General features: G+C 50.4%; 11 protein-coding genes across 11 annotated transcripts; 5 read left to right on the forward strand and 6 right to left on the reverse strand.

Moving 5' to 3' along the window:
• Nucleotides 1-957: 957 nt before the first annotated feature.
• SNOG_13484 (hypothetical protein) lies at nucleotides 958-2,745 on the reverse strand (the record flags this gene model as incomplete). The annotated part of the gene is made up of 4 exons (XM_001803643.1): nucleotides 958-1,577; nucleotides 1,675-2,148; nucleotides 2,219-2,445; nucleotides 2,516-2,745. 4 exons carry the CDS (start codon nucleotides 2,743-2,745, stop codon nucleotides 958-960), a joined length of 1,551 nt encoding a protein of 516 aa, XP_001803695.1.
• A 791-nt stretch (nucleotides 2,746-3,536) lies between these two features.
• On the forward strand, nucleotides 3,537-4,520 carry SNOG_13485 (hypothetical protein; the record flags this gene model as incomplete). Its single annotated transcript, XM_001803644.1, has 3 exons — nucleotides 3,537-3,662; nucleotides 3,716-4,157; nucleotides 4,204-4,520. The coding sequence occupies 3 exons, from the start codon at nucleotides 3,537-3,539 to the stop codon at nucleotides 4,518-4,520; spliced, it is 885 nt and encodes a 294-aa protein (XP_001803696.1).
• A 3,229-nt stretch (nucleotides 4,521-7,749) lies between these two features.
• SNOG_13486 (hypothetical protein) lies at nucleotides 7,750-8,447 on the reverse strand (the record flags this gene model as incomplete). The annotated part of the gene is made up of 2 exons (XM_001803645.1): nucleotides 7,750-8,010; nucleotides 8,068-8,447. 2 exons carry the CDS (start codon nucleotides 8,445-8,447, stop codon nucleotides 7,905-7,907), a joined length of 486 nt encoding a protein of 161 aa, XP_001803697.1. The 3' UTR covers nucleotides 7,750-7,904.
• A 768-nt stretch (nucleotides 8,448-9,215) lies between these two features.
• Nucleotides 9,216-12,871, reverse strand: SNOG_13489 (hypothetical protein; the record flags this gene model as incomplete). Its single annotated transcript, XM_001803646.1, has 6 exons — nucleotides 9,216-9,531; nucleotides 9,560-9,769; nucleotides 9,925-10,548; nucleotides 10,699-11,052; nucleotides 11,333-12,434; nucleotides 12,688-12,871. 6 exons carry the CDS (start codon nucleotides 12,869-12,871, stop codon nucleotides 9,216-9,218), a joined length of 2,790 nt encoding a protein of 929 aa, XP_001803698.1.
• Nucleotides 12,872-13,433: 562 nt separating this feature from the next.
• On the forward strand, nucleotides 13,434-15,011 carry SNOG_13490 (hypothetical protein; the record flags this gene model as incomplete). Its single annotated transcript, XM_001803647.1, has 3 exons — nucleotides 13,434-13,564; nucleotides 13,609-14,117; nucleotides 14,167-15,011. The coding sequence occupies 3 exons, from the start codon at nucleotides 13,434-13,436 to the stop codon at nucleotides 15,009-15,011; spliced, it is 1,485 nt and encodes a 494-aa protein (XP_001803699.1).
• Nucleotides 15,012-15,031: 20 nt separating this feature from the next.
• Nucleotides 15,032-15,985, reverse strand: SNOG_13491 (hypothetical protein; the record flags this gene model as incomplete). Its single annotated transcript, XM_001803648.1, has 1 exon — nucleotides 15,032-15,985. One exon carries the CDS (start codon nucleotides 15,983-15,985, stop codon nucleotides 15,032-15,034), a length of 954 nt encoding a protein of 317 aa, XP_001803700.1.
• A 1,736-nt stretch (nucleotides 15,986-17,721) lies between these two features.
• Nucleotides 17,722-18,922, forward strand: SNOG_13492 (hypothetical protein; the record flags this gene model as incomplete). The annotated part of the gene is made up of 2 exons (XM_001803649.1): nucleotides 17,722-18,735; nucleotides 18,860-18,922. The coding sequence occupies 2 exons, from the start codon at nucleotides 17,722-17,724 to the stop codon at nucleotides 18,920-18,922; spliced, it is 1,077 nt and encodes a 358-aa protein (XP_001803701.1).
• Nucleotides 18,923-19,192: 270 nt separating this feature from the next.
• On the reverse strand, nucleotides 19,193-19,941 carry SNOG_13493 (hypothetical protein; the record flags this gene model as incomplete). Its single annotated transcript, XM_001803650.1, has 4 exons — nucleotides 19,193-19,228; nucleotides 19,283-19,689; nucleotides 19,749-19,905; nucleotides 19,927-19,941. The coding sequence occupies 4 exons, from the start codon at nucleotides 19,939-19,941 to the stop codon at nucleotides 19,193-19,195; spliced, it is 615 nt and encodes a 204-aa protein (XP_001803702.1).
• A 957-nt stretch (nucleotides 19,942-20,898) lies between these two features.
• Nucleotides 20,899-21,768, forward strand: SNOG_13494 (hypothetical protein; the record flags this gene model as incomplete). Its single annotated transcript, XM_001803651.1, has 1 exon — nucleotides 20,899-21,768. The coding sequence occupies one exon, from the start codon at nucleotides 20,899-20,901 to the stop codon at nucleotides 21,766-21,768; it is 870 nt and encodes a 289-aa protein (XP_001803703.1).
• A 768-nt stretch (nucleotides 21,769-22,536) lies between these two features.
• Nucleotides 22,537-23,506, forward strand: SNOG_13495 (hypothetical protein; the record flags this gene model as incomplete). The annotated part of the gene is made up of 2 exons (XM_001803652.1): nucleotides 22,537-22,658; nucleotides 22,714-23,506. 2 exons carry the CDS (start codon nucleotides 22,537-22,539, stop codon nucleotides 23,504-23,506), a joined length of 915 nt encoding a protein of 304 aa, XP_001803704.1.
• A 351-nt stretch (nucleotides 23,507-23,857) lies between these two features.
• On the reverse strand, nucleotides 23,858-24,295 carry SNOG_13496 (hypothetical protein; the record flags this gene model as incomplete). Its single annotated transcript, XM_001803653.1, has 3 exons — nucleotides 23,858-23,915; nucleotides 23,978-24,070; nucleotides 24,216-24,295. The coding sequence occupies 3 exons, from the start codon at nucleotides 24,293-24,295 to the stop codon at nucleotides 23,858-23,860; spliced, it is 231 nt and encodes a 76-aa protein (XP_001803705.1).
• Between the last annotated feature and the right edge of the window lie 910 nt (nucleotides 24,296-25,205).

The raw sequence follows: 25,205 nt of genomic DNA on the forward strand, positions 1-25,205 counted from the left end.
ATGTTAATCACTGCACGTATCACTGATTTATAAGAAGCGTTTACCATTCTCAACATGACCACCGAATCTGACTGCTCGTTAGCATGTAGGTTTTCTTCTCTCCCTGCTGACACGTACGTGAGCCATCCTCCGAGTCCCAGAACCGAAACGTGTAGTCCTGAGCTGCCAAGTCGGCGGTATTGCATACCAGTCTTACGAGGTTCTTCCCACGCCATCTTTCTGATCGTTTATGTTTGGCTCTTGTTGTGAAGAATGAACTAATCAATCACCTAGACACATCAACAAAACTCGAACGAAGGTGCATGAATCGGTCAATTGTTCCTCCGAGCTATCGAGACGAGGAGATTTCCACGTGCAGCCGTCGCAGGCATGCCGAAGATCACGCCTAGTCTCAAAGGCAGCTTCGGAAAATGGGACATCTTCGGGTTGAGGTTTTCCGCCTTCCTGCGCCGGACATAGTGACTGTTTGGGAGGAACCTCGGTACGGCGGGAGCATGTAGCCGCGTCATAAGGTTCCACTTCGGGACGTCAGATCTGGGGAATCGTCATTTTACCCCGGAATCACGCCATACTTAGCCTCGGGTGAAAGTGGAGCGATCAACGACAACATTCGAATGTGGCTCTAGATGGATTCCAGAGGGAAAGTTCCATGCGTCGAAATTAGAGCCTGGATAGGCTGGAAGACTGATCTAAAATCAGCTGCATTGAGTTTCTCTTCTGGAAGGATTCTGGAAGCTCTCAGGTTGTCCGAATACCGGCATGTGAAACCTTGACGCACTTGCGGCCGGTCTGTCCAGAATCCCTTGAATGGGACGGATTCTGACATGAGGAACACGTGCATAGCTCCATTCGACTGTTTCGTACCAAAAACTTCTCCTTGAATTTAATCGTACTAAATCTGTTGACAAGGCCAATCCCTCGGTCTCCACTTCGCAATACGGCGAGATCGACCATACCCTAGGTCGCGAACCTGAAGTCAAGACGCTTGTTGCCGTCTTGCTCGCGAGAAATCGTATCGGCTTGGTACACAGCCTTCTCTTCGGAAGTCATTTGGTCCCACTTTTGCTGCTTCTTCTTATTCATTCGGACCAGAACCTGCCTTTGGACAATGAAAGTGATCAACGACAGAGCGCAGATCGCCACCAACACGGAGTTACCTTGCTTGTAGTATGGTCCATCGTACTTGCGGTAGATTTGCGAACTGATCAAGGAACCGATTTGGACGATCACGTTGTATGTGGCGGCTGTGATGGCACGCTTCTTGACGTCGAATGTGTTTTCTGAAATCCAAGATGAGACCAGTGGATGGAAGTACGGATATCCGGAGATGAGCGTGATTAGGGAAAAGCGTCCCCACTCTCGACCACCATCAGGGAGCGTGAGTAGAGCGATGAGTAGCGGCATGATCCAGAATTCTCCAAGGATGCAATGGAAGGCGCGCTCGTTGAAGTAGTCGCTCGAGTATGCCAAAGCCAACATCGTGATGATCTGGAGCACAGCCGATGGCACAGTTAACATGTTGCTGTTGAACGTCGAGAAGCCGAGTCGCTTGAGTGTCAGAGTAAGGTAGCCCTGGACTGGAGAAGCAGGAACTGCAGAGGTGCAAAGTCAGCGAATGACCAGATATGAAAGACGGCCTTCTATTAGCTTGTAACGCGCAGGTATAGCACTTACTGTAGGCCACAAGACCGATGAAATACAATCCCCACATTGACTGATCGCTCCATGCTGCGCGGATATCCTTGAATGTCGCTGGCTCTTTCAGTGCGGTGAGTCCCTTTGCTGGATCGTCCCGGAGGATCCGATTGACCATGATCGTTTCCTCACGCTCGGTGTACCACGACTTACGCCATAGCACATTCTTGGTCGACGTCGGCGAGGCTGGCAGATACATGTACGAGAGAATAGCAATAATGACGGTGAAAAGCCCCTCGAGTAAAAACAGCCAGAACCATCCAGGCTTCCCACCAATTCCGCGCATCTCAAGAATACCAGCGGCGAGCAACGCAGAGATGACACGCGCAACATTGAGCGAGGACCAGAATGCTGCGAGTCGGATCGATAGCTCCTTGGACTTGTAAAAGTAGGTCGCGAAGAGAATAACTCCAGGGATAAAGCCGCCTTCGCAGAAACCAATCGCCGCGCGCCCTAGGTAGACTAAATTTGACGCACCATGTCAGCGTTATTTATATGCATCTCATAAGAAAACATTGCGTACAGGAAGTGCGGTCGTGCATCCAGGATTGGCCCCAAGATGCCATGCCCCAACCCATCATCATGGTGGGAAGTACAATTTTGAAGCCATATCGCTTAGTGAGGAATTGGACTGGAAATTCAGCGGTGAGAAATGCCAGTAGTTGGATGGTTGTGCCGTTGTTGTAATCGTCACTGGTCAGGCCAAGATCGTTCAATAGATTATCGGCAAGAGCATTGGAAACGTTGCCCCTGTCCAATTGTAGTACCTGGAGATTGTTAGCGCATCCAACATGGCCGTTGATTCAAATCTCATACCAGCATCATGAGACAAAGCCAACTGAGAAGGCGGAGATCGGTCTTCCGCACAACCTTGCGCTCTTCTTCTATGGTCCATGACGCCTCTGGATCAAATCGATGAAGACCTTCGTAGCTCTCATGGGGCCGCACAATGTCCGCGAGCTCTTCTCTTCCAACTCTCGTAGGCGCCTTGAGTGAGTTCCCGTCTTCGCTGATGCGCGCCTGTGGCACGGCTTCGATGTCCTGACCCATCGCGACAGAAAGACCGACAGAGTAAACGATGCGAAGCCTGGAGCGTATCGACGTCTACTGACTGCCGTACCGTTATATAAAGCCACAAACCGTAATGTCGCAATTACCGTTCGTGGCGTCGCCATTACCGCCTTGCCTCAACGTAGCAATGCCACCGAACGGCCGAGGCGCATCTTAACGGCTCGAAATTCCTCTTGACCGCCAAGGGGTCCCCGCATCTTCAAGGGGTTCGTACCGGGAATGTAATCCCTGACATCTGATTACTTCCCTCGTGCAGATGTCGATGAATGTCCGTACTAGTCTCGTATCGAGGCATACCGCCGATGACGTGCTTCGCTTACATGCATCAGGAACGCTCTGCCACCACTGCCACCTCGTGTTCCGGCAAACCATAAGATGCTCTCGGCTACCAAATCATCGATTCCGGGTTGCTGGAGCTTACAACCACTCATGCGGGTTCGACGTTAAAACGCCTCTTTTTGGTGAACCGTTTCAAACCGCGACCTAACAACACCGCATCCTGTCACCAAAATGCCTTCTTTGAAGCGAGTACACGTAGAGGAGCAGCATGACGGTAGCCATCCAAACATCCTTGGCGGCCACGAGAGTGCTCGACCAAGACATTCAAAGCCGTTGCAGTATTCTGGATCGCTGGATATGTACCAACACCTGGATGTGACACCAATAATCGGGACAGAGTTCGAAGGTCTCCAGGTAACCGATCTACTGAGTGGAAGCGACGAGGCAATAAGAGATCTCGCCGTTACAGGTATGATTCGAGTTGCACCGTAATGTATGTGGGCAACGCTAACTATTTCATAGTCTCGCAACGGGGCGTTGTCTTCTTGCGAAATCAAAACGTCACGCCAAACCAGATGAAGGATCTCATGCTTCGGATAACGCAGCTTGCAGGATGCGTATGTCCCAAGTGCAAATTTGGTTGCTCTTCAAAACCACTGACCCTATTCAGCCTCAATCATCTGATCTCCATGTCCACCCATTGACCGAGGAAGGCTCTGAGCTTGGCGACCAAATCTCTGTCATCAGCAGTGAAAAGCAAAAGAAGGGCGGAGGACTTACTCATCAATTGTCTGATGTCAGTCGATTTGCTTCAGCTGGATGGCATTCCGACATAACCTTTGAGCCTGTGCCTTCAGATTATGCTATGCTCAAGATCCATACGCTTCCCGCAACAGGCGGTGACACGCTTTGGGCGTCAGGCTATGAAATTTACGATCGCTTATCGCCAGCGATGCAGCAATTTTTGGAGGGCTTGACTGCAACGCACGACGCGAAGTTCTTCCTGGAAGAGGCAGAGCGACTTGGCAACCCGATCCGAAAGGGCATTCGAGGCAACCCGCTAAACTTTGGAGAAGCCTTGACAGCTGTCCATCCAGTCGTGCGCACAAATCGTAAGTCGCGTACATGAACAAGAAGACAAAAGTGGCTAAATTGCAGCAGCTGTAACCGGCTGGAAGTCCGTCTACGTCAACAAAGGTTTTACCAAGCGCATCAACGGCGTCACGAAAGACGAATCAGACGTTTTGCTCAGCTATCTATTCAACTTGCTCACTCAGAACCACGATGCGCAAGTACGCTTCAAGTGGCGAAAAAATGATCTTGCGATTTGGGACAACCGGAGCACGTGGCATTGCGCGACTTACGATTACAACGACCCTCGCGCAGGGGATCGCGTTTGTAGTCTTGGAGAAGCGCCATATTTGGACCTCCAGAGTACAGGAAGACGGGAAGCGTTGGCATCAAGGGCGATATAGACATGATTTTTATCAAGTGGAAACACGATATTCAATGTCTACCTAGACCATATCAACGAGATGATGACCTGAACGAACAGTATTGAGCGCTCATATTTCAATTATGCGCCTGTTGACAACAATGTCAGGGTCGCTGCAAGAACGAATCGGTATTTCTCTGCAGACAGGGCACTTCAGGCAAGGTTTGGAGCAAATGTGTACAGTGGTTTACTAGTCTAAGCCTCGGGATTAATGACGTAACCGAAATAGAGAAGTAGAGTATTACAACCGAATCTCGTCCAATAGCAAAAAAGCAGGGACAGAGCTCCTACACTAGGTATATACATTGAAGGGTTGAGGATAATCATGTTTGAAATGCAATACACAGCTCTAAGAAATGTGTCTTCGAAAGGCGGTAGCAGGTTCAGAATCGCTTGCTCCCTTTTCAGTGCAGTCGACAACCGACTTTATACAATTTGACACTGCCAAAATCTGAAGTTCGTAGTTCTAGCCCTCCGAACATACGCCATGTTGACGCTAAGATCTTATCCTAGTCTGCTTCTCGGCGTTTGACTACTCGTTAGCATTGAGGAGTCGAAGCCTCGATGGTATTGCGGATCCTGCTATGGATGTAAAAGCAAAGGGGCTTTTTTGGATGTCTCGCGAGAATTTTCCAGCCGCAGTAAGAAGTAATGAAGGGTGTGATCCTAATAGAGACTAACATGTGCAGGTAGCGCACATGGTCGCACACGAAGACATGCAATAGGCCAAATCGGAGCAGTGTTACCCGCCAGCTGTGAGCTTTCGCTATCAAGGCGGGCCTCAGCTGAGCTTCAGGGCACCTCTGAAATGAGATCCTATCCAATAGACCGCCCACAACTCTTAGTGTCAACGTCCGGAGTCTCTAGAAGATGGTGCAAAAGATACAAGCCAAGCTTCATATCAACTCCGGTGAGTGCAAAGACCTCAAGGCGATACAGTGCTAGACAAGACTGAACTTGAGTTGAACATTTAATCATGATTAACAGACAAGCGCGTCGTTCCAAACTGTCAGAGAGGGTCGAGATCAAATAGCAAACATCATCCATCAGAGGGACTACCGTCTATTGGTCATAATTGTAAGGCCGCGCGGCAGGCCTGTACAATACATACAATTCTATACTGCATTATCAATGTTCATTGATTGTTGAAAACTTTTTGGATGAACGGCGTGGTGGGTGTAGACTCACGCCTGACAATAATCGGGCTATGCTCTCTACAGGAGCGAAGGAGCGCGCTAAGGTACGCTACTTAGCTCCACCAGGCAGTCGACCGCTTCGAGAAGGATCTTTCCATTGTTATGAGATGCAGTTTCGAACATCGTTGCACTTTGAACGGCTAGAAAGGTATTACTCAACGACCCTCATATAAATGGTTCATTTAAGATCAACGAGGGACTTCAGCTAGCACGTCGAGGCTTTTTGGTGTCAGGTCCAAGGAACACACTATCTTGAAGACGACATGGCTTGAAAGCGAAGATATTACCAGCAGAGAATGGTTCAAGCGCAAGTCTGGTATCCCAAGGAAGAATATTTGCACAGACGATAGGCAGTGGATTCTTACCATGCGACAACAAGATGTCAGCTCAACATAACTTTTGGTATCCGAAACTCTCAAGCTCATTATATAGACTAGATCCAACTTCGGTAACGCAAGTGCATATTTTTAAGAAGCGAACAATAAGCACTTAATGCGTAGTCGAGTCGATCAAAGATTGGTCTAGCCTTTGTTAGCACCTTTCCATTTACTACTTAGTCAATGTGAGTTGGGGGCATCGACTAAGCACCTTGCGGGGTAAAGCTGTGATGCAAGGCGATATTCTAAGACGCTGTCATGCCCAGCAGAGTAGTGGGTCGCACGGTTCCTCCCGTTCCCACCAGTCGCTGCTGACGATAAGATCTGATCGTGATGTCGACCTGTAGATTCAGTCAGCATGAATATAGCGTGGTGCTATCTTGTGTTAGCTGCGAGTCTTCCCGCCTACAGGCGTGCATACAGGTGTACCAGGTTTGCACTTGGCGTCAAGTGCAGTGATCCAGATTTGGGCGCAAAGTGTGGGTAAACATTGCTGGACATGCTTTGCATGTACTGAAAAGAGGGCACGTAACCAATGTGCGGATTAGATGCATAAAATTCTGATTGATTGAAAACCCATCGTCAGCGCGCATCGACCTTTTCAAGCGTGCATTTACTCGTCGTTGATATAAAGTTGTGGGAACGTCGTGACGGATGAAGGGCCTTTGACTCCAAGTAAGGTGCTTCCTATATCAGAAAGCATGCTGATCACAAGCTAGAGTTGACCCGCTGCACTGGGCACCGATGAAGAATAAACCACACGCCAACTGGCCGTAGCGCTTGGTGATGCAAGCCAAGAATGCAGCATTTCAAAGCACTCGGCTCTACGGCTTTCCCTAGATTGAACACTAGGAATTCGAATGATTGTGAATTCGGCGTTTGTCTCAACCTTTCGCGTATGCATACACCGGAGCGATCCAGCTAGTCGGTACTACATTCGCAGCCACAGCAAGGCTATAGCTTACTTAAAGCCGTCATTCATCTGATTCGACTTATCGTAGCTATTGCAATCAAATTTCGTGCAGAATCACTGTAATATTCTCATATAGTGTCTTCTAGCTCTTGACATCTTCACAACCGATAATTCCATCAAGATGGACCCCAACGCCTTCGCCACCAGTAGCAACTAAAGAAGTGAGGAAAGAGGAGAAGTTTGTCAAGAACACGCGATGGAGGAGCTTGTTTCGGTCCAAATGATGTCCTTGTATTTCGATTTCTTTTGCTCAACTAGTACATCTTCGTACATCAGAAGTAGTATTAAACCCCAATACGGATATCTTAACGTAAGAAGATCAAAAGCCTACTTACTCGAGTCGTTGTAAGTCTCGATAATGTCTACTCAGGAAGTCGACTTATACATCACAACCGGCCTTTATGGGCGTGAATAGCCTAAGGTGATCATTCATCGCAGAACCTCCTGCGAGAATGTTTCAGAAGAGCCTCATGGTACAGGAACTCGAACGAGTCTAGAAGCCCAATGCCTAAGTGAACTGGGATCTGCTCACCCCAAAGTCAATCTTTGGCACGGCTTAATTGTAGCTCAGGATCCTGTTGCTGATCTCGTAACGGGTTGCAATTAATCGCAAGCTGAAGTCGCATACATGTAGGTAATGATCGTCTTTGTAAGGTATTTTTTGACGTCTCCGCAGCCTATACCGGCGTTGCTCATTAATTATGATATTAAACTTTTTGTAGGGCAGGTGACCAGAAACAATCATGGGAAAATTACAACCAACTCTAGGCCATTACAAAATTTAGCAGAGGTCATGCTGCTGCAGGTCCTTGCCCCATTCATGCAACGCCGAACACTTTCTTCGGGGTTATAGTGAAGTTAAGTGGTGGCGATACAAACTGATTGTACGTGACCTTGTGGGAGCCTGAGAAGTTGTAGGCAGGTCTGTCATATCACGTTAGCCTTCGGTCTTAATCACGAGGCAAAAGAGGTTTAACTCACCGATCGCCGTAACCGGCATACAAGAAGCTGACTTCAATCTCCTTGGGAGACCCGTTGCCATCGGACGTCCTCAGCGATGGCCTAGCCGCGACACCGTTGTTGACGCCCTCGAGCAGACGGCAGTCTGTGTATGTCGAAGGAACTGTGAAACTATTCTCATAGCCCTGCTCATAGACATTGCACAAGGCCTTCACACCCGCAGGGCCATTCTCGACGGACGGCACGGTGACATTGAAGTAGTAGTAGCAGCCTCGTCGACCGCAACCAGCTTCACAGTTCTCGACTTTCCAGTGCCAGTTTTTGGGGATCGCAATATCGCGGACCACAGGGCCGGCGATGGCTGAGGTTGCCAAAAGAGCGAGTGTGGTGAAAGAAACCATTGCGACGTGAGTATTTGATTGGTAATTAATTATTGAGAGTAGTTCAGCAGCGTGAAGAGCGGACGTTCAATGATATAGGTACATTGACTTAGAAGATACGTCGAATTCTTATACGATGAATGTTGATTGTCGCATCGGCCAATTTGTCGTAAATAGCCTTTGAGCATGGAGCCGATCGGGTCGTGCACGTCATATTGCGCCGAGATTGGCAGCCGAGACATCCCTTCAAAGCAAGCGAAGTAACTTTGCGGTGAGATTACAACTTGACACCAACCACAATTCAAGGACCACGGTCCAAACAGTTGCTATCTTTGGAAAAACTTCCATTACAACACGAGGGAAAAGTACGATAGGTGGAAAACTGTGGCGTAGTGCTGACAAGAGGGTAAGAACGCGTCAAGGCTAACCTGATGAGGCATGGCTTCCTCCCTCCCGTAATTTAAAATGGAGTTGTTACGAGCTCACACATGCGCAACTGGGTGTCTACCCTTGACAGTTTGACCGCGTACCGCAATATCCCTGTCGCGCGATGCAAACAGTCAACGGTCTGCCCTTTTTACACACGTAAATATCTGATTACTGACGCATTGTAGGTTTTTATAAGACGCAGAAGGTTTAGACCGTTGAACAGGGATCAACATCGGGGTTATATGGTTCCTAGGTACGAACATTCGGCAACGGAAACACGCCCTCTAGTGTCTGATGTTCGAAATTGCTCGATCTGTTGTTTTGTGTGGTGCGTACGCATAAAACCAAATCGCAGCTGTTCTATTGTGCTCCAGTCGTGTTCCATTGCTCTTCGTCTGGATATGGCTCATTGTTCATCGGCCAGAGAACACATGAGAACGAGATGGTCCACATGTTACTTTGGCATATACTAGGACTATCGTCGGGTATTGCCGCAAACGTGACATGCGCGACATAGCCAAGGTGTGATAAGGGAAAACGCACAGCCTTGGCCTTTGGAACTTTGTATCTGTTCAAGTAGTAGGCCAGGAGCTCTGAGTTGCGACTCCAATCCGTGATCTGAGGCTGAAGTGCGCGGATCTTTGCAGCGTACTTGTCTTCTTCAACGACCCCCAAACTGTGCGTTACTCAAGCTGCCGGCTGACCACCCGACTGCAATAAACTTGCACCGGACCCATTTGTATTCTGATGTCGTGATCAGAGGCGATTGGATCAAGAAGGTAATGTCAATCATGCTAAAGTCCTGCGCAGAGTCTCCCGTGATGAAAAACAATTGATCTTCCATATCATAGCGGTCCGCTGGCCATGGGCTCCATGGAAGTGCTGTTGGTTGAGCGGCAACTTTGATGACGTGTCTTCGTTTGAACGGAAGAAATTTCGATTCGCTTGACATTTCTTTCTTTCCCCACGGTTAGAAAGAAGGTGATGCTCGGCAGGCCGAGTCGTCTGCAATGCACCTTCATCGTATTGAAAGAGCCTCGACGGATCTACGCGCACATACTTATCGTACCCAACTTGGCGAAGGCGTACATGTATAGGGCGTCCGTCGACGGTGCAGTTGAGAGGTAAAACATAACGCAAGGCGCCTGTTGAGTTCAGCCGTCTGCCAAAGATGTGGGCCCGAATTTTGATGCCCAAGTTCGTGACAGATGACTCGCTATAGCCAGCTTGCTCACTGCATGAGTATTTATAGCAACCCTCGAAGCAAGCAGGTGACTTCGCCAAGATACCGCAAAGCACAGGATCTTCACTTGAATTAACGGTATCAATTGGTAAGGTCCAGGCGAATATGCTGAGATCAGGGGTGGAGCGGATAATCTCAAGCTGCAAGCGGCGAAATGCCTTCTCTCCTTCGCCATATAGCAACGGCATATTGAGGTCAAAGAGTCCGAGCAAGCAGTAGGCAGCATCTTCGAGGCGAGAGGTTTTCCGTTTGGCCGCCCACGACAACCTTTGCGCAATGCAGAAGTCGGATGGTGAGCTTTGGTTGCGAAGAAGTGCAGCATCAATTTTTGTGATTGTAGACAACTCAGCTGCAATCGATGTCTTGTAGCCACGCTTGTTCCACCTCGCATCGAAGAAGAGCACTGTCTCGGGCGCGATGAGCTCTTGCAGCGTCCAGCCTCTAGTGAACCTACAGGGGAGTATAGATCAGCAGTGCGACATGTTGCAATAGGGCACCTTCTCACATGCTTACCATCTACACGACTTAAGATCAGTGGTTATGTCTGCATCTCCAGAAAGATCGGAAAGAAACGCGTAGCATATCTTGCTTTGCGCATACCATCGATACATGGAGTTTATCGCCTCCGACAACTCCGCACTGCTCTTCTTATCGATGCAACATGTGTCTACCCAAGTATAGCCAATCTTTGCTTCAGCCGCGATATCACATGTTTTCTGGATCTTCCTGTACCCTTTCCTCGTCTTGTGTAAGCCTTTCTGGTAGTCTTGATAAGTAACCTCGCCCTCGCCCCAGGTGTGGGAGAGAATGGCATATTCGGGTATGTCTTCGCCGAGGAATTCTTCGAGGGCACCGGTCTTCGTGTTGATCAATCGCATCTTCGATTGCCACAGTAGTATCTGGAAGGGAGCTTGTCGGTCCGAAAAGAAGATGGCTTTGCCCAGCGAGCTGATGCTGCCGACAACCAGTAGTGGGGTTGCTTAGACGAGCGCGGGGTTGTGGCGGCTGAGAACGAGAAAGTCGCAAAAGAGTAGGGTTGGCTCGTCCACAAACGTGTGCAGCCGCAATAGCCTCGCGGCTTTGGAGCAGGATTGCTGTTCGCAAAGAACCAACCTACATGTAATGACTTAGGCAAACAGGGCGAATGAGGCTGATGAGGGGGAGTGAAGCATAATTATAACAGCACAGAGAGAACTAATCGCTCAAATCAATCTAAGCACCATGGAAAGCCTACAGCCGTGGTCTAGCAGCTTCGACTTCTTTAAGCCTTGCTCTCTCGTTCTCTTCCCTCCACCACTTCTTCCTTCTCTCATGTCCCGCCATAAAAACTTCAAACCACTTTTTGTCGAACGGCGGCAATCTTCGTCCCTTGCCATCTTTCGGCTCGCCCGCCAATCTTCTCACCGTCTCGAAGTACTCTTCAAAGTCGGGGAAGATCAGCGTAAAACCAGGCCCATCGCCCTTTTTCGCGATCCTGTCCTTCTCCCATCGCTGCTGCTCCGCGAGTGGTGGAAGTGTCGCACGGCCGGCCAAAATACGCGCTGCTAGTACTGCTTGCCACTCGAAAACTTTGAAGGTCAGACCTGCACCGACTGCGCCTATGAAGAGAAGAGTTGGGTCGTCCTGGTATATGACGTGTTGGTAAAGTCCCGGAACGCGATTGTTGCGGACTTTGACGTGTGGCAAAAATGGCAGTGACCACGAATATCCAGTGCCAAAGATGATCTCGTCGACATCGCGGACTGACGTGCCGTCGACAAAATGTACTGTTCGCTCGCCATTGGTCGTCGCAACATGCGATATCGATGGCTTCTTGGCTATTCCAGGATGCTGGAATGCTACGTCCCCAAAGTATCCATTGGCTTTGTGGCCTAGCACAACGGCGTAGACTGGACCGCGAGCCACGCCGATAAGATCGTATGCAATATCTGCTCCTGAGACGGACGCACCCACCACAACCACCCTCTTCCCTCGGTAAGCATTCCTCCCGCGAAACATTTTGCTGTGCTTTACGCTGCCTGGTCGAGCTCTTTCAAGATCGGCGAGGCCGTCGATATGTGGGATAAATGGCACGTTGAAGTGTCCGCTTGCGACAACAACTGCGTCAAATCGTTCTTCCCACCACTCGTCTTCTCCAGACGTTGCACTTGGTTTTCTCAAAACTACTCGCCACTCGCTGCCGACCTTTTCAGCCAACTCCACCGTAGTGTTGTAGGATACAAAGTTGTCATAGCCGTTTCGGTGAACAAGTGACTCGACCCACTTGCGCACGATAGAATGGTGGCGAAAGGGGGTGTCCTCTCCATGCTTTGATATCGACAATGGGCTAGCACCCCCTGGAATCGACTCTTGTGAGTATGACATTGTCCTGCTGTCAACGTTTGTTTCCAGGTATGGGTAGACCGATGATTCGGCATATCTTTGTATTCTTAACGAAGCTGATTTTGCTGGTAGTCGCGCTGGTACAGAGATCGGGAGATCCGCATCACGTGTAGCAAGCGCTGCAAACTTTGAAGCGTCAAGATTGGGCGGTGGATTCCTATCTTCGAGCCTGTTGCGTTGTCAGATATTTTTTTGTTTGTGACTTACACAACATCATCTGATGATGGTTGCGGATTGAGGGCGGGGGTATAGGTACGTACCAACAACCGCCCGGAGCTTCTCTCCGCTCGAACACGCGAATAGTGTCGAATGCTTTCTCTTGCGCCAGCGCGTCAATTGTGATGGCGCCACCCGGGCCCAACCCAATAATTGCGACGCGTTTTGCGCTCATGTTGGTAGAAGTATAAAGAGTCCACAGACGTGGCTGGAGAAGTTGAGTTGCGATTGTGCGCTCGAGGAGAACGCAATGTACAAGCGACTAAACTAAATGAGCTGATCGAAGACGAATCCAACTCGACGGCACAGCTCCATCGGCATCCCGAGACCCTGCGTTACTCGTGGCAGCCTCGTGGACTATGCCAGAGGTGGTGTCGCGAAGTTTGCGACATGCGCTGGGCAAATGGCGTAATCGCGTCTTATCAGGAGCGGGCCCCTGTCGATAAGCACTCAACACCATGAAACAATCCTACGACGACTCGTGGGGCTTCGCTTAACACGTGCCGCTCCTCTTGGACATTGGTTTACGGCATGTCGAACTCCAGTTCTTAACGTTCCATCGGCATGATAGCCGGCACAATGTGGGCCGATGGCGAGCGCCGAATATTGGCGACGATGTCGCAAATGTGCCGTGAAATGATGAAATCCAACGATCTGACTATGACTTGTGCTGGATGCACTTTGTATAACCGTTACATTTGCCCCACGGTAATGGATCGAAACTCGCTACCGACAAGATGGTGCATGATTCCGACGATTTAGCGCCACAAGAGAAGGGTGTGGTCGAGGCAGGTACTCAGAGCGAGACCGCCTGCAGCGATGCCTCTCATCACGTGAGCAATGTCGCTGCGCTTCGAGCTCGCAGGAAGTGAGTTATGTCAATCTGCTTGGAACTATGGCTGATGGGTGTAGGGTTGATACCACGGTCCTTCCATTGCTCTTCCTTGGATTACTCGTTTTCCAACTGGACCGCATGAACTTGGCCAGCGCGCTCACCGACGGCTTTGCGAAGAACATACGCGTAAACCAAAACACCATCAACCTTGGCAACCAACTGATGTTCCTTGGTATCGTTGTTCTCGAGATCCCGTCCAATATCATTCTCCAGCGCATCGGACCACGGATCTGGATGTCCACTCAAGTGATCATCTTCGGCCTTGTTGCTACATTGCAAGTCTTCGTAAAGGACAAGACCGGCTTTCTGGTTTCGCGCATGTTCCTCGGGCTGTGTGAGGCTGGATACATCCCAGGCGGCATTTACACCCTCTCGACATGGTATACGAAGCGCGAGCTGGCGAAGCGAGTTGCGGTGTTCTTCTTCGGCATGTTTGGCGGCAATGCTATAAGTCCGCTTCTTGCAAGCGGTATCTTGAAGTTGGGCGATCGAGGCGGATTGAGAGGATGGCAGTGGCTCTTCCTGTGTAAGTGTAGACACGACGAACCAGTTTCGCGTATGATTGACGCATTCAGTGGAGGGAATTTTCACGATATGTGTCGGTGTCGCATTGCTCTTCCTCCTTCCTGGGAGCCCTGACCAGCCACGTCCGCTCCTATCGCCTGGCTTGATTCGTTTCAAAGAAGGTGATCATGATGCCCTCCAGCAACGTTTACTCCTGGACGACCCTAACCGAAAGCCCGGATCGCAAGGTCTCCATATTCCGCTTTCACTCGTGTGGAAAACCGTCAAGCACTATCGTCGCTGGCCGCATTTTGTCTCCACGTTCGCCGTCTTCTCGACATGGTCGTCGCTCACCACATACACGCCAACTATCATTATGGCATTAGGGTTCGATCGAATTGAGGCTAATGCGCTAGCATCCGTCGGTGGCTTCTTTGCCCTTGGGATTGTCTTCTTCTTCGGCTGGCTATCCGACAAAACAAACAAGCGTGGGCTAGCTGTGATCATAGCTCATATTTGCTATCTGACGGTCCTGATCATTGCGCGCTCGGTGCATCCTTCGGTAGGGAAGTGGTCTCGATGGGGCCTTTGGACAGCGGTCAATGCGTTTGCAATCGGCTATCATCCGGTGCACAACTCGTGGGTGCAGCTGAATTGCAAGGAAGCAGGAGAGCGAAGCATCAGCATCGCGATGTGGGTTATGAGCGCAATCTCCGGGCTGATGGTAGGTACACAGTACTATCGTGGCGACGACGTTCCATTCTACAGCAAAGGTTTGAGGATTCAGATTGTCATGGTGGCCGTCGGAATGATCTTTGCAATTGTACAAGAAGTTGTGTACGTGGTCCATAATCGGAAGGTGGTGAGGACATGGGCGACGACGGGCGGCGAGAAGCCCTGGTTGTATACGCCATGATAGCATGTCACGAGACGCCATCATACTTCAGCCGGTAATGAAGCTGCCTTGGACACATTCTGAGCATGAACATCGGCGCTCGTATCGACTGCTGTCGTGCTGGCATTCGCTGTCTTCCGGCCCCATTTGCCCTTGTACTTCCCGCCTTGTTGCTTAATCCTCTCTTTCTTTGTGTCTGCCACCCACTCACCTCGAAATCTCTGCTTGGGTCTGAGCTCCTTCTCTTCCATGAACCTTCGTTTGGCATCACCATCTCTGCCATTAATGTGCCCAGTCGACTTTGGGTTCGCCACAACCCATGCCTCCAGCTGAGGACGCAGCTTCGGCCCCCAGACGTCTTCGCCTGCATCAAGATCGGCATAGGTGAGTGCAGTCACAAGATCCCGAGATTCTGTCAACCTTCCGATGCTAAAATTTGCCTGTCTCGTTCTGAGCAACGCCGCCATGTGCGATCTCGTCCCACATGCAATGCCGAGATCGTGTGCGAAGCTTCGGACGTAAAACCCAGAGCACACTTTAAGCCGTATACGAGCAGCAGGCGCTTGCACAAGCTCCTCATCACCCAGAACGTTGAAGCTGTGTTGCCCACCTCCAAACCATTCCAATAGAGTGCATTCATCTACAGTCATTTCTCGACTTTCGAGCTCTCGCGGAAGCGCTTTGCCCTCGCGCGCATACTCGCACGCTTTGATGCCGTTGATCTTCAGCGCCGAGTACACCGGCGGGACCTGCATGATTGTCCCGTGGAACTGCGCAAGTCGCTCTTCAACCAATTCTTTCGTCACGTGTTTGTAAGGGCCTCTTTGACCTATTGCACCAGTGCAGTCATAGGAGTCGGTACTTGCACCAAACAGCACTACCGTTTCGTACGTCTTGCTACAAGCCAGGTAGCTTTGAAGATGCTTCGTGGCTCTTCCAACTCCGACAATCAGAATTCCGGCGGCCAGTGGGTCTAATGTGCCGCCATGGCCCATTTTGAAGACTTGATCATCACCCTTGCTGGGTCGCTTGCGCTGGCTATTTGAGAGTGGCGCAAATATTTTTGAAGTCGCGAAGGTTGATTGCAGCTTCTGCAACACATCTGCCGACGACACGAAGGCCGGTTTTTCGACGGCTAAGCAAAGCCGGATCAGCACCCATTCAGTATGTAGAAACATCGGCTGACCTTACCGAAGACGCCTTCCAGAATACCATCGCTGTTTTCCTCCATCACAGATTCTCAATTTGTACTTGTCTGGGGTGGCAGGAGGAAGAAAGGCTACCACGCGAATGTGTTTTCACGCTAGCACTCGCGCGCCATGCTTAATCAGGTATAGCCTGTGTCGCGATCCAATTTCCATCGCAGCTGCAGTATCTCGCCATGCTGCACGTTCGCAAACTTGATTTCACGAACACAAGACTAGGGATTTAAGTGTTAAAGAGCATTGACCCCTTGGCCCGGGCGGAGTTCAGCTAAGGTCACATCGAGTCTGTTTTACTTCCCACTTAGACCACAGTTCATTGAATTGGTACGTGTAGCCGCACCAGCTACTAGTATTCAACTTTAGCGAATGCTACGATTTATACAGCCATATTCGTAAAGCTGAACGAGGCAGCAGCATATCGACGTATGAGTCACTTCTGCGATGATGAACTCTTCGTTGCAGGGAGATTTACATATGCTTCTTAGGATTATCTCTATAACTATGATAGGTTTGCGGATTTCGGGCAGCCCGAAATTTGTTGATAGGCTGGATTGCCCAAATTCTGACCCTCAGGAACGTAAGACCCAACCTATCAACAAATTTCGGGCAGCCCGAAATTCTGAGCCACAGGAGTGTAAGACCCCACCTATCAACAAATTTCGGGCAGCCCGAAATTCTGAGCCACAGGTGTGTAAGACCTAACCTATTGACAAATTTCAGGCAGCCCGAAATTCGGACTATACTATCAACAAATTTCGGGCTGCACGAAATTCGAACTATACTATCAACAGATTCTAGGCAGCCCGAAATTCGAACCATACTATCAACAAATTTCAGGCAGCCCGAAACCCGAACCTTACTTACAGGGTCTCCAAATGCGAAGTTGCATCCTGGAGCAATCTAGCTGTTATCAGTATCTATTAACGTGTTGAACTATCGCGTATCTACCTTCTTAGAGGAACAAAGGCTACAAATTAGCATCAAAGTGTTCAATTTATGCATAATAATTAGACTTAGCTTATCAGAGCTTATAGCGACTGATCGACTGCGCTATCCCGGATGCGACTTGGCGTTTGGAGACCCTGTACATGTCGCTTTTGCGAGCTAATTGCGCAGTTTGATGTCACCGTTGATCTTTGTCTAAAGCTCGAAGATTGTACTAAATCACACCCAGTGCAGGTGGCGCGTGGCGCGTGGCTCTCACTCAGCCTTCATCACTGCTTTAATGGCAATGAAACTTTGAAGTCCGAGTTGAATCAAATAACGCAGCATATGACCACAATGTGACTTTCTCCTCGCGCACGGCGCAAGAAACAGCTGTCGGACTCAACAGCAACACTCATGCAAAGATGACTCTGAGATAGAAGTAGTCATACCTAAGTTCTACTCATAGTAATTACAGTATAAATATGTATACTTTCGACATGTCTCGTAGAATGATATCAATCACGCCCCAACACCACTTCGACACAACTCCATCGCTATTACAGACACGTGCAACCCCTTTTCCCTAGTTTAAGATCATTATGTCTCTATTGGAAGAGCTCCCGCACCCATTGGCTATACCTGGCACCGCGCCGACCGCGGACGAAGTCGACGTAGCCATGCGCGAGTTGCCTGGCTTCCAGGAGATTGTGGACGGGATAGAAAAATGTGCGAGTCGCTATGAAACTTTCAAGAAAGAAGAGAGTGACTTATTCATGGACGATACGTTTCATGACTTCACGGACATAGCAGCTTGTGACAGCCCAAGCGTCCATGACAAGCGCAAGGCTATAGAAACTAAACTCAAGGTCGTCGACAAACAAATCAAGATCCTCATGAACAACTATCTAAAAATGTTTTATCAAGAGTATAGAAAGCATAGCAGGGATGAGTTGCGAATGTGGTCTTTCCCTACGATCGTATGGCAGCACTACCAAAAGATGTTCTGCGATGTGACTAGGCAGCGGCCGGACTTTGAACTCGATGAATGCTTCGACAACGGCAACGTAGTACCGGGCAGCAAATGGAATGGTTGGGTGAAAGGCCAAGTAGATGCATTTCCTCCTTCTCTCATAATACACGGGAAAGAGGCCAAGTCCTTTTCTACCAGCCAGGGCTCAGAATGCGAGATGCACATGGTGAACGGACACGGACAGCTTGTCCAAACGATCTACCACGTACACTGCGGCCCTAAATTGTGTGGCACAAGAGTAGATGGAGGACCTGAAATCGTATGTAAACACCCGGGCCACGCACACCAGTTCACAAAGAGACCCAGAGAGTGGGATCCCCAGAAAGGATGGTACAGCGGTAATCCCTACCGATACAACCATCGTCCAGCTCACTCCCGGTACGAGCCAGAATTAGGTGCATTTGTACAGCTAGAGATTTGGGAGCCATACTACAGCAACTCCGTCTACGTCGGCCAAATGTCGCAACCCGAAGATCACTACGACCGCGAAAGGTACCAGGAATTCCACGAATTCAATGAGCTTCCTGATGTTAGGAGCCAAGAGTGGATGGATGCGATACCGGACGAAGCGGATCCAGCCGTGGTAGGTACTCCCAGCGTAGATAGTTCCAGCGTGGAGTCAGAGCGGTAGCACTTCTCAAGCATAGTTTGAGGCATAGATATAGTCTTGAAAGTAAATTGTGTAATTTGCGATACGACAGGTATAGTTCGTGAACGCAAATGCAAAACGCGGGTGCCGTGACGCAACCTCCTCCAGTCTAGTCATATGAAGAGATAGGTGACGTCGTTTCCAAAAGCATGACGAATGTGGCACACAGTCATCGGCTAGTGGCTCGGCACGACAACCTGAGCACGGATCAGTTGTGACTTTTTAACACAGACATGACAGTTCCCTCTACTGCACTCTATGTTACATGGCTTTATGTGTTCCGGACTTCGTCGCGCGGCCGTTGTCATTCGCATGCCGCAACTCATGCGCTTCGCCATGCATCAGCCCTGTTGGATGACACATAGTTGGAATAATCCAGACTAGCATCCATTCAAGCATACATCTCGTCCCTCTCCACCCTCCAATCCTGTCTCTCTATCAGTTCTACCTGCTCCAACGCTTCCTCCACCAACCCTCTTACCTCCTCATCCTCGACCTCTTTCCCATTCTCCAACCCCTTGATCCAGATATCCCACCTCTCTTTATTGAACCCAACCCACCTCTTCCTCGATTTGCGAGATGCGTCGCCCTCTTTAGCAGGGTTACCATTACTCGCCCTGTGCCTAAAGTCGCGCTTCGCCCGGACATTCTCCCACAGCCTATCCGCAGCGTGGATCATCCACAATGCCGCCGCGCGTAGCACAGTGGTGTTGTGCGCACGCGGCTCAGCGGTATTCTCAAAAGCCTCGCGGAAATCCCAAAGAGCGTAGAGCGAGAAGTCAAATGGTCCTGTGGTAGTCCCTGGCTGCAGGGGAAAGTTTGCGGGAGAAGAGGTTAGCTGGGCGAGTAAGGCGACTTTGTTGATATATTGAATCTCCGCGTCGGGGTCTGCAAACGGTGAGTTGTGTTCTGTGAAGACATTGGGGTTTGTGTGAAGAATTGCATACCACAGTTCCAGTAATTTGCAACGTTGATGCCGAACAGGGGTACATCCGTCCAGAGTGTCTCATTGTAGTGTGGATCGAAGCGCAAATGATCGCCTGTTGCTAGGTCTATGATTTTCTGCTGCTGTAGGGTGCGAACGAAGTCTACCAGCGCTGCCTGCTGCGAAGACGGAGTACTTACGACAACACGCTCCATGAGAGCTTGCCAGGTGTTGTTAACATGTCTGGAAAGGGCGTCGCTTCTGGAGAGTGTTGTAGACGATGCGACTGCACATGTGAGATTGAGCAACTCTTGAATGACTGTGTTCACTGTGGCTTCCGGCCATGTGAGACTGGAGATAATCTGGAGCTCTCGAGTTTCCGCCGTGTTGGTATCGCAGGATCTATTCTGCGGTTTTTAGGTATGAGGATCGTTCGATAGCTGCAAGATGTGTGAAGCTGGACTGTGTGGACATTGATTGACTGTGTTTCGACTCTAAACATAACTGATGTATGTGAGCCCTTTTGTATGGTTCAAGAAGGTCATACTCCTGGAGCAGTGGCTACTAGCTGCACTTTTACTCGGATCCTGTGCTATTCCTTTCTTTCCGTAGTTACTCGTTTCTGCCGTAAGACTTCCTGCCTGCACGTGTCTGACCACTTCTGCCTCTTTTTAGCAGACTGAGTCTTGCTGTGGGGAAAAGACTGTAAGTAGTGTAACGATCTCACAGTATCTGCAATGCATGTCGTGGCAGAAGCCGTGCTTCAAACTACACAGAGGTTTCAGTCTTGATTTTATTGTTCGAAGACTGCATTGCGCCGCAATGACTACGAACGACACTTGTGATTCAGTCAATCCACGTGCTTCGAGCGCGACGCTATTACATCATGGTTTTACAACGACGACAACTAGGACTCAGCTCCGTCTATGCACTCCGCACTTTTGGTGTGACCAACCCAACAGCAGTATTCATGAATCTAGGACTCAGGTGATTACTGCAGTCATATCTTCATGCCGTGTCATAGGCGTTGCAGTATATATTCCGGAGATTCCCACGATGTATTTCGCGATTATAACTATAAAGACTTACTGAACAGCCTTGGAAACCTTCAACAACAAGCGTATTACTACTTTGGAAATAGCTCTGTTCTCTAATACTGGAACACGATCATCATGTCATTCCCCGAAAGCCTTGTAGAGCATCCTTTTGCTCGTATTAACGTCTCGCCCGACGCCCAAGAAGTCATCGATGCGATGAAAAAGGTTCATGGCTTCAACGAAGCTGTCCACGAAATCATCTGTAATACGAAGGCTTACATGGAGATGGTCGAAGAACAGCAGACCTTGGCCCCCAAGACCAAAGAGGAGCACCAAAAAGAACTTGAAGCCGTCAACAAAAAAGGAAAGCCCTGGATTGGCAAGTATCTGAGATGTTTTACTGCAGAGTACTTGGAACATGGCAAGAATGAACTACGAACATGGTCCTTTCCCAAGATAGTGTGGGAGCACTTCCAGCAGATGGTTCGCACTCTGTACCCTGATACAGGCTGTCCTGAACCTGATATATGCTTTAACAAGTACGGCATAACCCTCTTCGACACCTGGGATACGTGGGCAGCAGCGTGTCCTAACGTTCCTCCTTTCCTTCGGGTCTTCAATCAACTCCCCGCTTATGCGGACTTCGCCTTCCAGGAAATGGAGATACGAAAGATGGACAAAGACCAACGCTATCTCCAGTTAATATATCAGGTATGGTGCGGCCCCAGACTGTGTGGCACGATGCAGAGCGATGGAACATGTCATCATGCAGGTCAAATGCATCAGTTCACGAAGAAGCCGAGAGGTTGGATGAACGGCAGAGGCTGGACAAGTGGTAATGCGTACCAGATAGGACATGAGACGTCTGTGGACTTGGGCGAACAGCATTGGGTTGCCATATTCGACATGGAAGATGGAACACTCGTCAAGAAGCGCGATTACGATTGGACCGAGTTCTACGACGATTGGTCCAATGGTTATCCGCAAATTTATTATCATGATTGAATTCGGCTGTACGATAACCTCCTAGCACCGGGTGGGGGATAGATTAGTGTGGTAGATTGATTGAAATGAGATATGTTATTCGCGTTGTGGAATCTATGGTTGGTGAACGTGGACGTAAATCATGGGTGCAGTGACGCAATCTCTCTGTTTACAACTCGGTCATACGATGAGGTTTGGGAAACTACATAGAACGAGTTTGTTGTTGCTTGAACATGTGCCTAGAAAGGGGGCCGAGTTTGGAACCCTGTGTTCGACTTGGATGAAGGCGAAAATTGGGTGTGATTGCAGAGGGAGGCTATCGATCATTAGCAAGACGAGTTCGACTCTTAAAGAAAGTAATAACCATACGCGAGTTGTGCAAGGTACGTGAGAGGCTGCTTCGTGATGTCGAGTGCTGAGTTTGTGGGAAGCATCCACAGTTTGCTAGATGGCCGGTTAGGACGAAACAAGTTTCAGGCTGTACTCGGCCATATCATGACACATGCAGCATGATATCGATGTGCATGTTGTACGTTGTTAAAGTGTGGCGGATAATTCGGCATGCACCGCCATCAGACTAGCGCGCTTTGCCCTGCATATCGCGTGGGCGTGCCACATGCCGTCGCATGGCACTTTGTCAGCGCGTGCTTGCCTCAGCACCGAAGCACGCCGCATTCTCGACGCTTCTTGCGGTTTCTCGGCCTCTTTCCCTTCTGTCTTTCCCTCTGTTGTGAGATCTGTCAGCTTCTTCCTCAGTCGATATAACATCTGAAGCCTTGCGCCACAACCATGGCGTCAGAAAGCTTCACCGAAATGAAGGGCGGCGACGTGGAAGCCGTGGGCGCACACTGCCAAATGGAGTACTGCCACGTCCTCGACTTTCTCCCATTCCGCTGCGAAAGCTGTCGGGGGTGTGTATCCCAGTCCCCCCACCACCACCTCTCTCTATCAGACTAACACCCTCAGAACATACTGCCTCGACCACCGCACCGAACACGCGCACAAATGCCCCCAAGCCGGCTTGTGGGCGCGCCAACGCGCCGCCCAAAGCGCCTCCTCGTCCACAATACCGCCCAAACCCTCCCTCTACACGCACGACCAGCAATGTTTCGAAAACGCATGCAAGACGCTCATCAACACGTCGCGCATGCCCGCCAACCAATGCGCCGCCTGCAACCGCAGCTACTGCCTCAAGCACCGCATGCCCGAAGACCACGACTGCAAAAACGTGCCTCGGCGCGGCGCCGCAGCTGCAGGCGCGCGCATGAGCGCGCTGCAGAAACTCAAGCTGTGGGCGGAGAACAAGCGCAAGGAAGACGACAAGCGGCGGGCGCCGAAGAAATCCGGGGGATTTCTGGGCCTGGGCGGAAGTAAGACGGCGGCGACGAATGCGCAGGCGGAAATCAATGCGCTCAAGCGCGCGGCCAAGGGCGAGGCGAGTGTGCCCGCGGAGAAGCGCGTGTATTTGCATGTCGAGGCCAGCGCGGATACCACCAAGGCCAAGTACCCGACGGGCAAGTTCTTCTACAATAAAGAGTGGACGGTGGGCAGGGTCTTGGACGTCGCGGCCAAGGCGCTGCAGGTACAGAACGTGAACAATCGCGGGGGAGGGGAGGAGGAAAAGTTGCGCGTCTTCCATGTCGAGGGGGGAAGGCTGCTAAAGTTTAGTGAGAAGATTGGGGAGGCGACAGGGAACGGGAACATGATTGTGCTGCTGAGGGGGGTTGGGGATGGAGAGCCGGATCTTATTGATTTATGAGGGGTGCGTGGTTGCATAGCGTGGCGTCAAGTGATAAGTGATACCCAGGAGACGATGTTGATGAAGTTATGATTATACAGAATCTAGATGATGCTAATCCTGGTGCGAAACAAGAAGGCATCGAGCACTTCGATAACCCGTGTCATGTCCCGCCGTCCGACCTGTGATGTGTATGCGCTCTGCGGGTATACGACGCTGGACGCTGAACGCTGAACGCCTGAATGGGAACGCCAAACTCCAAGCGCAATGCATGTCAATCCCTTCTCCTCTTCTCCTTTTCTCCCCACTCAGGTTTCAAAGTTTTTGCACTTCAGACTCTTTATTCTCGTGCCCCAGCCCTTGCTCGCCAGATTATTCGCTCCGTCGCGGAATCGTCAGGCAGTCGTCCGTCTCGATGCAGTCGTAATTGCTATCCCACATTAGCACATGTCCTCGCAGTCCTCCCTGTCCCCATCCCTGCGCTAAACGTACTCAAAGAACCGGCAGTTCCAATAATCGTCTCTCCGCAGCACCGTAGCGACATCGTGTCCGCCCACAAGCAGGCTCTGCACCCGTCCATCGATCCTGTCTCCACATTAGCCTCCCGTGCCCATGCCCATCCCAACACCCTTCGGCCAGCGTACAAATTGTTGTCCAGACTCAAACACTGGTCGTGATACGCGTCGACCGACACTTCCGAGACGAACGCCGGCGCGGCGAACAGCTGCACTTTGATGCGCCCATTGTGGTTACGAGGTCGTCGGCGGCCGCAAGCGCGAGGAGCGCGAGAAAGGGGGGTAAGGCGCGCATCGTGACGCCGGTGGTGGTGGTGTGAGGTGAGGTTGACGTTGGTAGGGAGTGACGAAACGAATCGACGTCGGGGCGCTTGGCGGGCGGGTCGGGTGGCACTGCCTCGTTGGGGGTGCTTGGACGTCCACCGTGCACGAGAAACGAGTCGATGGGGGCTTATACACTGAGAATCCATCATGGCTTTTCAACTCGCAACTCGCCGCTGGGCGGATGAGCATTTCCAGAGCGACTCTTTTGGTCATGCGAAATAGCCACCACGCAGATACGTCATGGGCGCCGGCGACGTGGACGTGGGCGCTGCAAATCCGGGGATGCGCAAAGTGCAATATCGACGGACCTGGTCAAATGGTATCTGCCTGACTGTTCACAATAGGTGCGCTTCATAGTATTTGCCTGATTACACATGCAGCGCTACCTCCATGGCCTAAGTGACAAGGATGTTTTGTGTGGAGGCTGAGTCGTCCGTCAGCACGCACATATACGCTCACCAGTCCCCAGCTCACGTCTTGGTAGAGGAGCGTCTCTCCATCTCTCAGCCGTGTTACAAAGAGATTGCCCTGTTAACGCAGAACGCTCTTCGCTCGTCCCAATCAGGCCGGCTCGCGACTTTCCTTCTTTTGTTCTTAGCACAAGCAAATTCCACTATCTTTTTCATATCCCGAACTGCACATTGCAGTACTCTATCGTTTCGCCCGACTTCCTAGCCAGATGGAAGTGGGGAGAATATCCGAAACTGCTCCGTCAGGAACGCATCTCCCGCAATTCGACACGGGCTCGGCTTCGTTGTACTGTAAGGTGCAGCATGAGCCTACAGTGAAGACTCACACATCCTCCTCGGTCCATGACTTGGAGGATGCGGCCAAGGCTGGTTGTTTATCTTGTGCTATTATATTGCTCGGTGCCAGGAAAT

This window comes from Parastagonospora nodorum, assembly GCF_000146915.1.
Source record: "Parastagonospora nodorum SN15 chromosome Unknown scaffold_27, whole genome shotgun sequence".
Taxonomy (NCBI): Eukaryota; Fungi; Ascomycota; class Dothideomycetes; order Pleosporales; family Phaeosphaeriaceae; genus Parastagonospora; species Parastagonospora nodorum.